General features: G+C 46.1%; 1 protein-coding gene across 3 annotated transcripts in view; it reads right to left on the bottom strand.

Moving 5' to 3' along the window:
* Positions 1 to 1,374: 1,374 nt before the first annotated feature.
* Positions 1,375 to 11,424, bottom strand: part of Zfp84 (zinc finger protein 84) — a 29,276-nt gene continuing 19,226 nt past the window's right edge. Inside the window, exons 2-5 of one of the 3 annotated variants that reach the window (XM_006228698.4) lie at positions 10,974 to 11,058; positions 8,590 to 8,716; positions 7,392 to 7,490; positions 1,375 to 4,148 (exon numbers count right to left, since the gene is read on the bottom strand). In XM_006228698.4, coding sequence (XP_006228760.1) covers positions 2,782 to 4,148; positions 7,392 to 7,490; positions 8,590 to 8,716; positions 10,974 to 11,027 — 1,647 coding nt within the window. In that variant the 5' untranslated portion in view covers positions 11,028 to 11,058 and the 3' untranslated portion in view covers positions 1,375 to 2,781. The remainder of the gene's footprint in view (positions 4,149 to 7,391; positions 7,491 to 8,589; positions 8,717 to 10,973; positions 11,059 to 11,424) is intronic. The other 2 variants (XM_039111584.2, XM_039111585.2) reach the window with 2 other exon arrangements.

Here is an 11,424-nt window from a genome sequence, read left to right as displayed (position 1 = left end):
CCTAGGAAGTGCAGGGGTTGGGGATTTAGCTCAGTGGTAGAGCGCTTACCTAGGAAGCGCAAGGCCCTGGGTTCGGTCCCCAGCTCCGAAAAAAAAGAACCAAAAAAAAAAAAAAAAGACACCTAAGCCACAGCTCAGGTTCATTCCAGACTATCTCGTCACTTATTTAACCCATTCAAACTCTTCTATGTCTTCCACATGGTTAGATACCTGTCCTCAGTTTCATGTGTTCAAGTCTGGGGCAAACCTCTTTTTCATTCTGAGTTCAGCTACCTGCCGGTTTATATCTGTCTCCTCAGGATTCCAGCCCGAATGTCTTGTGTCTCTCGCTATTTCCCAGAATCCTCTCTTCCCGCCAGTGTCCCACCTCCTACTTCCTGCCTCAGCTTATTGGCCGTAGGTTTTCTTATTGACAGGTGATGTGTTGAGGTCTGGTCTTTTCCTATGTATTGTAATGCTAAATATTCCACCACCACCCCCCAGGCCTGGTTGCCTAAGGGACAAGAGAATCTGCAAATACAATGTGACCCTGCTCCTTAATTTAAAACCATTGGTCAAATAAAGATGCTTACAGCCAATAGCTAGGTAGAAGAGACATAGGCCGGGTTTTAGGATGCCTGGGTTTGGGGTCAGAGGAGAACCGCAAGAAGAGAAAAGAACTCGGGTAGAGGACAAGACACCACGGGTTAGGTGCGTCATGGAATTTTGGCCGTGAGGGCTGGCCAATCAAAGTTCAGAGCAGGCCAGAGGGAACATTGCGAATCATCGTTTGGGGTTTTTGATGGGAAATAGATCCTAAAAGCTTAGATATGTAGGCATCCGCCCAGCTCTAGTGCTGGTTAGCGCTTATTAGAGATACAAAGGTTGTGCCTTGTTTCTCTGGTGACTGGTGAAGGGTGGGGTAGAAACCTCATTTGGGATACATATTTTCAACAACAGTGATGCTCGTGAGAGATTCTCTCTACACGCAGCATTAATATTCTCACTTAACTACAGTACCATTTTAAAAACGCATCACCCAGCAGCCCAGTTTGGAGGTGCTTGCCTAGAATCTCAGCAGTCAGGAGGCAGAGGCAGAAGTCAGTGAGTCTGAGACAGGCAGTGAGGGCCCACCTCCAAGAGAAGAAAACAAAACAAAAGAGAACGTTTCTTGGGGGATTACCTCAAATACTATCAAGTTTCAGATTTTATTTGAGAAGTTTTGGATTATCATACCTCAAAGACCCCAGTATACAGTGTACTAGTCAGGAATGGAGACGCTTGCATTTGGTTCTATTTTACACTTAGAGTAGAAAGACCAGTGGTGTTGTGATGTGGTGCAGAGAAACAGCCCATGTGGGTGGTCACAGTGAAATAATCCACATTTGACATCACTGCCCATAAAAAAGTCTTTATTACTTTTAAGAAAGTATTTTTTTAAAAAAGTGTATAAACAGGGGTTGGGGATTTAGCTCAGTGGTAGAGCGCTTGCCTAGGAAGCGCAAGGCCCTGGGTTCGGTCCCCAGCTCCGGGAAAAAAAAAAAAAAAAAAGAAAAAAAGTGTATAAACAGATTTCACTTCCATCTTCAATATGCAAAAGGCTTAAAGAACACACGAGAAGGATTGTGAAGATCTGGCCTAGATTATACTTTTTTTTTTAAGCTCATTTTTTTAAAAGATTTATTCATTTATTATATATAAGTACACTGTAGCTGTCTTCAGACAGACCTCAGAAGAGGTCATCAGATCCCATTACAGATGGTTGTGAGTCACCATGTGGTTGCTGGGAATTGAACTCATGACCTCTGGAAGAGCAGTCAGTGCTCTTAACCGCTGAGCCATCTCTCCAGCCCAAGCTAATTTTTTTTTTTTTTAAATTGTTGGTGGTTGTCTCATTGGTTTAGAGGTTGGTTGCGTCTAGTTAGGTGTCAATGTCACACTGTCCCAGTGCAAGGCACGGAATGCTTTCCTGTGCTACATTGGTGGCGAGATGGATCAGTGCGTCCAGATGCTGCCAGCCCGACCGATTTACTAGCAAGTACAAGCCAGTCTATCGCCCAATGGCTAAATTCTAAAGCCGTGCTTCTCAACCTCCCTAATGCCGAGTCCCTTTAACACAGCTCCTCCTGTTGTGCTGACCCTCACCATAAAATTACTTGTCGCTACTTCATAACGGTAATTTTGCTACTGTTATGAATCGTAATGCAAATCTGTGTTTCGATGGTCTTAGGTGACCTCTGTGAAAGAGTGGGTCTAACCTCAAAGGGGTCACGACCCACAGGTTGAGAATCCCTGCTCTATTGTGCGTTACAAAATGGGTTTCCTGATACAACCTCCTAATTCCATATGACTCTGCGTGATTCTGATGAAACTCTCTAATCGAAAACTGTACCTCGGGCTGGAGAGATGGCTCAGGGGTTTAGAGCACTGACTGCTGACAGTGTACTTATATATAATAAATAAATCTTTAAAAAAAAAAAAAGAACTGTACCTCAACCACTTTCAGTAGCTCTGAGAGCTTATGCAGGTAATGCACGCTAAACGACACTTCTTTTTATTTATTAATTTTCAAAATGAGTTGGTACCCTGACTATCCCCTTAGGTAGGCATACAGTACAGAATATTTTTTATACGTTTACGAAAGGATTTCCAAAAGTTTAACCTTTTTTCCTTTGACTGAAACCTCTTATGCTGTTACTCGTGAACACAGAGCAAAAAAGGACTAAAACCTTTTTTCCTTCTTTGATTTTCTAATTTTCTAACGCTCCTTAATTTGCAATGCAAGGGTTCGTGGAAGGATCCTTAAGAATTCTTATGAATTCGCTGATGGTAGGTGAGGTGTGAGTGTTGACGGAAGGACTTCTTACACTCGGTGCACTTGTATGGTTTCTCGCCAGAGTGGATTCTCTGGTGCTGAATAAGGGACGAGTGGAGCCGAAAGGCCTTCCCGCACTCCTTACAGTCGTAGGGCTTCTCGCCCGTGTGGATGCTCTGGTGTTGCGTGAGCTGTGAGAGGAGTCTGAAAGTCTTCTCACATTGCAGACATTTATAGGGTTTCTCCCCAAAATGGATGCTCTGGTGCTGAGTCAGCTGGGAGAAGAGCCTGAAAGCCTTTCCGCACTCCTTACAGTCATAGGGTTTCTCCCCAACGTGGATGCCTTGGTGGGAAATGAGCTCCGAGTACCGGCGGAAGAACTTGCGGCACTCCTGACACTCGTAAGGCTTCTCCCCGGTGTGGATGCGCTGGTGAAGGGTGAGGTGGTAGCCGCGGCTGAAGCTCTTGCCGCACTCCTTGCAGTCGAAGGGCTTCTCGCCGGTGTGGATCCTCTCGTGCAGGGTGAGCTGCTGCCGCACCCGAAACGCCTTCCCACACTCCTTGCAGTCGTAGGGTTTCTCCCCGGTGTGCAGCTTGTGATGCAGCCGGAGGCCCGTGCTGCACAGGAAAGCCTGGCCGCACTCCTTGCACTCGTGGCGCGAGCCGCCGCCGTTGAGCCTCTGATGCCGAGTGAGGTGCGCCACCTGCCGGAAGCTCTTCCCGCACTCGGTGCACCCGTAGGGCTTCTCGCCGGTGTGGATCCTCTGGTGGAGGCTGAGCTGTCCTCGGACTCGGAAGGCCTTCCCGCACTCCTTACAGTCGTAGGGCTTCTCGCCCACGTGAGACCTCTGGTGCCCTCGAAGGTCCAGGCTGCACGGGAAGATCTTGGCGCACTTCTTACACTCGTAGAGTTTGTCGGAGGCGTGGATCCTCTGATGACGACTGAGGTGCGCGCACTGGCGGAAGGCTTTGCCGCACTCCTTGCATTCGTAGGGCTTCTCGCCCGTGTGGATCCTCTGGTGGAAGGTGAGCTGTTGGCGCACTCTGAACGCCTTCCCACACTCCCCGCACTCGTAGGGCTTTTCTCCGTTAGCACTTTTCTGACAGAGGCCGACAGAGGTGCGTTTTCTGGACGGAGGTCTCTTTCCCGGGGTGTTTTTTTTCACGTGACTGAAATATACCCTACGAGAGTTCTCTTGTTCTTCAAATATTTTATATTCAAGATCTTTCCCAAAAAGGGAGTCCTCGAGGCCACGCCTCCTAATTCTCTCCATTATCTCCCACCGAGGTAAATTAATTCCGTAAGTGTTCTTTTCTGGAAATAACACTTTACTTCTGTATCTGGATTCCAGATCTGAAAGCAAAAGAAGATAAAGGCATGAGTCCGTCGCCCTAATCGGGATGAAATAAAGAAATAGAAGTAACCAAAACAAGCCTCTAGCAGGTTGTGACGTCAGCACTCGAGCGGCTGAGGTAAAAGCTTCAGGTACAGGCCAGCCTGAGATTCATCACAAGACTTCGCGCGAGACCAGGAAAAGAAGACAAAACAAACAGCTGAAAGGACTTAAAAGCCCCCAAAATAATCATGTGATTTTTAAAAAGGCTTAGGAAGGATAACGAAAATGGTCCGACTCAATAATCTAGGTGTGATCAAAATGTGAGAATCTCCGCTCTAAATTCATTTTTAAGTCCTATGTATTTCATATGCGTTTGCTTGCAACACGTTTGTGCAGGAGACCACCGAGGCCGGATCCCTTAGGAACTGGGGCCGTACGCAGTTGTGAGCCACCATTCCGGTTCTGACTCAGAACTCTGGGACTGAACTCAATTCCTCTGCAAGTCCACTTAGCACTTCTACATGCTGAGTTGGTTCTCAAGCCTCGCCACTTAAAACAATCGAATGGCCTTTTTTTCCCTTTTAAAGCTTTATTGAGATATGATTTGTTATAATTTTTCTCTTTATACAGTCTCACTGAATAGCTAATGAATGACTCGTTTTTAAGGAAGAATGAATGAAGACCATTTCCCCATGAATACTATTCCCTGTGTTTATTATATCCACATTATTATCCCCTTTGCTCCTTATAGTGGGCACTCTATACTGCCTCCTCTAAACTACTAAATTAGGGACCAGAGAGTAGGGTCAGTGGCTAAGAGAGCCTGCTGCTCTTGCAGAGGACCCGTGTTCTGTTCCCAGTACCCATGTGGCACACAACTGTCTGTATTTCCAATCCTGAGGGACCTAGCACCATCTTCTGGCCTCTGCAGGCACAAATTACACACATGGTGCATAGGGAAACATGCAGGCAAAACAGCCTAGTAAATGCACACAAACACAGAGACATCTTTTAAAGCATTTGATACAGTCTTAGGTTGTTGTTTACTGTGATTTATTCTGAGACAGGGTTTCATTCCTGTTGGCCAGGCCTGCCTTGAGCTCAGCAGGGTTTCATTCCTGTTGGCCAGGCCTGCCTTGAGCTCAGCAGGGTTTCATTCCTGTTGGCCAGGCCTGCCTTGAGCCCAGCATGTTACCAAAGGTGACCTCACACTTTCGGATCTTCCTGCCTCTGTCTCCTTAGTATAGGGTTACAGGTACGCAGCACCATGCCTGGTTTTATGTGGCACAGGGAATCAAATCCAGGGCTTCATGCATAGCAGGCAAGCTCTCTACACTGAGCCACACCCCCAGCCCGATAATTTTTAAAAAGAAAAAAGATATTTAAAAAAAAGAATTTATACCATATAGTAACATTCCTTGTAACATGCCCAAACTGGAAAGAAGTCTCCTTCAGGAGAAGAATAGCTAAGTAAATGACCCCGTAGAAACACAACACAGCACCCAGAGGAACAACCCACGATACATGCAACAATGAGGATCAGTTTCCCTAGTGCACTGAAAAGGAAACAAAGCCAAACACACATACACATGCACATGCACACGCACACACACACACACACACACGCACACACAGATACATACCACACACGCACACACAACACACTCACACACGCGTGCACACACAGATGCATACCACAATACACACCTGTGTGCACACACAGAGACACACAGATGCACACAGACACACAATTGAAAATAAAAAGGGTGAGATGTAGTGGCACACGCTTTGAATCCCGGCACTCAGGAGACGGATGCAGGTGGATCTGTGAGTTCGGGGTCAGCATAGTCTACATAGTGAGTTCCATTTCAACCAGGGTTACAGGATAAGACCCAGTCTTTTTTTTTTTTTTTTTAACAATTTGGATCAGTCTCAAACTCGAGACTCTTCTGCAGATAAACAGGCACTGCTACAAGGAGTTGGCTTATTTGCGCCCAAGTTTGACTATGACAATGACTGCATTCCTGCAGGCAACTGAAGCTATTCATGGTTAAGGCGATGCCCTCCTAAGGAACTTGAGATGAGTGCTCTGGAATGTACAGAGAGCATCTTGTACCTTGTACTGGATACCTCGCCTGTCCATTAAAAGGCCGACGGCCTGTGGCTTAGGCCGGAAATAGGAAGTGGAACATCCAGGAGGCAGAAAGAATTCTTTTTTTTTCTTTTAAAAGAACTTATTTATTTTATATATATGAGTGTATCTTCAGAAGGCATCAGACCTCATTACAGATGGTTGTGAGCCACCATGTGGTTGTTGGGAATTGAACTCAGGACCTCTGGAAGAGCAGTCAGTGCTCTTAACCACTGAGCCATCTCTCCAGCCACCGGAAAGAATTCTAAGATAGAATTCTTAGAGGCACCTGAAATCTGCCCAGGAAGATGTGAGGAGAGACATGTAGTACCTGAGCACAGGTGACCTGCCGCGTGGCACGTTAAAACAAATGGGTTATCTCTAGTTGTGATCCAGTCAGAGAACAGCCTAGCTAGATGGCTGAGGTATCTGTAATATATTTGAGTCCGAGCCTTATTTCTGAGAGCTTAGGGCTGGGGGAAGAATCGGACGTGACCTTTACACTGGAGGCACTGGTGACTACAAGGCTGATGGGAGGGAAGTTTTCTTGTCAAGTTTCACTTCTCTTCCCCACCGACGTCTTAGGGGCGGGTCCTCCACTAAAGGATATAGAGCAGTGGCACCGACAACCAGCCCCATCGGAATGTGAATAACTTACCGCGCATGCGCAGGCTTGTCCCCTGTCAGGGCAGCTGTATGAAAATGAGGTGAATCTGGCGCCCTCCTGTGGTGAACAACAGTACTGTGCATGCGTGGGGTTTTGCACCTTACGTCAGTCTGGCTGGGGCGGTACTATGCTAATGGCAGTTCATGCCGCGCCAATCTCTGGAGGACAAGTAGCTGGGATGACAGTGGGGTGACTCGTGCCCCACCAATCCCTGAAAGAATATTAGCATACTGTTGTGTATATAAGGCGAACGTCTTTGCCGCTTGGAGCGGTAACATTTGAAGCTGTAACACTTGGAGCTGTAACACTTAGGGCTGGCTGCTGCCGCCACAGCCTCCCTGTATCAAGAATGAAGGTGTCCTGCAATAAAGGCTGTTGAGAAGAATCCAACCGTGTTGCGTCTTCCTTGCTGGCCGAGGTGGGCGTACAACACACTGCTGCCTGTGCCAGCCGAGCACTTACCTTGGCTCCACCTTCTCTTCTCAGCCCTCACAATCATCCAGGGCTCCTTCCCTTGTTCCAACAGGCTGATCACATCTGGCTTAGAAATGGAACATCCTGCTTGAAAAAAAAGAACAGAATATATTTAAAGAATGATCTATTTGCCAGGTGGGAAGGTACATGGCTGTGACCCCAGCACCTCGGAGATAAAGGAAGGATCAGGGGTTTGGTGTCATGGCTACGTAGTGAATGCAATATGAGGTACATGATACCTTGTAGGGAGGCTGTTGTTATTATTATTATTATTATTATTATTATTATTATTATTATTTTCAAGACAGGGTTTCTCTGAGTAACCTTGGCTATCCTAGAACTCACTCTGTACACCAGGATGGACTTGAACTCAGAGACCTGCCTGCCTCAGCCTCCTGAATGCCGGGATTAAAGGTATGTGCCACCGTGCCCAGCTGTTTTAGATTTTTTTTAACTTTTATTTAAATGCTTTGCCTGCATATGCATTATGTGCATGCAGTTCTCAGAGGCCAGAAGAGGGCGTTGGATCCCCTGGTACTGGAGTTGCAGTGTTGGTGAACTGCCATGTGGATGCCGGGAACCAAACCTAAGTCTTCTGCAAAAGCAGCCAGTGCTTTTTTTTTTTTTTTTTTAAACCCAGGGCCTTGCCCTTCCTAGGTAAGCACTCTACCACTGAGCTAAATCCCCAACCCCGCAGCCAGTGCTCTTAACCTCGGGGGTATTGCTCCAGAACCAAAAGAAAGACTCTATGTAGTCAAGTCTTCAAAACAGAGATGACTACCAGGGTGGAAAAACATTAAAACTAGGATTCTTGTAGGGAAAGGTTCTATTTTTGTTTACAACCCCATCCTTTTAAAAGGTATTTTTTTTTTTTTGGTTCTTTTTTTTCGGAGCTGGGGACCGAACCCAGGGCCTTGCGCTTCCTAGGTAAGCGCTCTACCACTGAGCTAAATCCCCAGCCCCAAAAGGTATTTTTAATAAAAGTTTTATTTTATAAAACTTATGTTTTATAATACATAATATATAATATAAGTTACATTTATAAAAGTTATTCTGTAAAAGCTAAATTATATCTATGAATTTGTTACGTGGGACCACACAGAGTGCCTGTTCTAAACCATAAGGAGAGGGTCTTGGCAGTTAGAACGTCAGCCCCGGGAACGTGGTTTGATGCAGATGAGCTTACCCAGTGACACTAGGTGGCTATAGTTCTCCAGCATCACATCTTTGTACAGATCCCTGTCGTAGGAACTCAGGCACTCCCACTCTTCCTGAGAAAAGTCCACAGTCACATCTCGGAACATCACCATACTCTGCAATGACAAGCCAGCGTACCAGCGTAAAAAATGGGGTAAAATGGGGGCTGGGGATTTAGCTCAGTGGTAGAGCGCTTACCTAGGAAGCGCAAGGCCCTGGGTTCGGTCCCCAGCTCCGAAAAATAGAACCAAAAAAAAAAAAAAATGGGGTAAAATGTATTGTGTATAAGGGTTGTGTGTGTGTGTGTGTGTGTGCATGTGAGTGTGTGTGTCTGTGTGTGTGCATGTGAGTGTGTGTGTCAGGGTGTGTGTGTGTGTGTCAGGGTGTGTGTGTGCGTGTGCATGTGTGTCTAAGTCACACTGTTCTATTGCTGTGAAGAGACACCATGACCAAGCTAAGTCCTGAAACAGCACTGAATTGGGCCTTCCTTACAGTTTTAGAAGGTTAGTCTATTACCATCATGGCGGGAAGCAGCCAGGCGTGACTCTAGAGCAGTAGCTGAGGGCTTCACAGTCTGACTCACAGGCAGCAGGCAGAAACAGACAGACACACATACAGAGAAGGCAGAAGAAGAGGGAGAAGCTGCACCTGCCATGGGCCTTTGAAGCCATAAAGCACACTCCTGGTGACAAGCTTCCTCCAACATGGCCACACCCCCTAATTCTTCTCATGTAGTTCCAATAACTCGGGACCACGTTTTCAAATATATGAGACTATCATGGCCACTGGGGACTAGAGAGATGGCTCACTGGTCAAATAGAGTCACCGATGTCATTTCCTCTCTACTTCAGTTTGCCATTTCTTTCTCATATTTCCCTTCCCTTTCAACAAGGAAAAGCTTACTTGGCTGGTGATAATAGTTTTGTCTGTTTCATATCTAATTTCTTCACAGATAATCTTTTGTGTTTTAAATCCGCCTGGCACACCCTTAACACACATCCAAATTATTTTCATTTTATCAGTCATCATCTTCTGCTCTTGCAGAAGACCAGAGTTCCCAGAACCTGTACTGAACACTCAGAACGCATGTGTGCGTACATGCACTCAGACGCATAAATAAGTAATAACATTTTGAGAAAGTGTTTTAAAGGGGCTGGAGAGACAGTTCAGAGGTCAGGAGCTCTTGCTGCTTCTGAAGAGGATCCAGGTTTGGTTCTCAGAGCACACATGGTGGCTCAGAACAACCTGTGCCTCTGGTTCCAAGAGATCTCACATCCTCTTTTGACATTGAAAGCTCCCGCATGCATGTGATGTGCATATACACACCCACGCACACTCACATACAATAAAATTAAATAAATATATTAAAATAATAAAAGATGCTGAGCGGTGGTACACACCATTAATCTCTGCACTCGGGAGGCAGAGGCAGGCAGGGCTCTGAGTTTGAGGCCAGCCTGGTCTACAGAGTGTGTTCCAGGACAGCAGGGCCTCACAGAGAAATTCTGTCTTGAACATACATGTATGCGCGCACGCGCACACACACACACCACCACCACCACCACTACCACAATTAATAATAATAAATAAAATAAGTAAGACCATATATGTGCCTTGTATATCATATGACTTTTACTATGTCAGCAACTGAAAAATTTATTTATATATGTAGTTACTGCACACACTATAATTTCTATGGGGGCAGTGTTGCTTTAAGGAGGAAATTTCTGATCTTCAGGGGTTCACACTAAATAGGCCCATGTTAGGGACTGATTCGACTAGCGTGCCCTTGGATGAAGGTGGAGAGAAGAGTACAGAGGAGGCTCCATCGCTCAGTGGAACAGAAGAGACGGGTGTATCTGTAGGACCAGGTTCTGTTAGGAAGTTTCAAAGTAGCAGAGTATTTGTGCAACCTGACAGAATAAAAATGGCGGGGCAGCCGTAAGGGTAAAGGTGTTTGCTGCTAAGCCAGGTAACCCGAGTTCCACCTCAGAGACACACACGGTGGAAGGAGAATTGGTTATCCTTTGACCTCCACGGACACTTGTGGCACCTCCCACCCCCTCAAAATTGAGTAATGCAAATCAATCCATGCCTGAGCTCGATCGATCGCTAGGACCCACAAGGGAAGCTGAGGATTCAGGTTCAAACCTCAGGTCACACAAAGGAGAAGGAAACTAATGTGCAAAAGTTGGGACCATCACATGTGTGCCACAGCACGCATAAGCCCCTATGTGCATGCACACATGTGAAACACAAATAAATCAACAGTGAGATCTATCTATCTATCTATCTATCTATCTATCTATCTATCTATCTATCTATCTATCTATCTTTTAGGTCAGAATATCAAGTACAGAGAAATGAACTTACATGAGCCATGATTCTGGATTTGCAAGAACTGGCTTGTCCTTCATCAAGGATCATGACCTGGAGAAGCCGTTCACAGAGGCTAGAGCTGGAGGAAGAGGGTTCAGCCATGAGATCAGAACTGTCTCAGAGCTTCCAAAATTAAAAGTCAATGTGTCATCCCATTTCTCCCTTCTTATGCACAACCTGGCTTCCAACACACAAGCTGTGAGTGGTGAGAAAAGACTTATACAGAAATACATCCTCTGGGGCTGGGGATTTAGCTCAGTGGTAGAGCGCTTACCTAGGAAGTGCAAGGCCCTGGGTTCGGTCCCCAGCTCCGAAAAAAAACAACCAAAAAAAAAAAAAAAAAAAAAAGGGCTGGAGAGATGGCTCAGCGGTTAAGAGCACCCAACTACTCTTCCAGAGGTCCTGAGTTCAATTCCCAGCAACCACATGGTGGCTCACGACCATC

The sequence above is a fragment of the Rattus norvegicus genome, chromosome 1 (assembly GCF_036323735.1).
Source record: "Rattus norvegicus strain BN/NHsdMcwi chromosome 1, GRCr8, whole genome shotgun sequence".
NCBI lineage: Eukaryota > Metazoa > Chordata > Mammalia > Rodentia > Muridae > Rattus > Rattus norvegicus.
The sequence above is the reverse complement of the archived record's forward strand: the minus strand, read 5'-3'. Positions and strand labels throughout refer to the sequence as shown.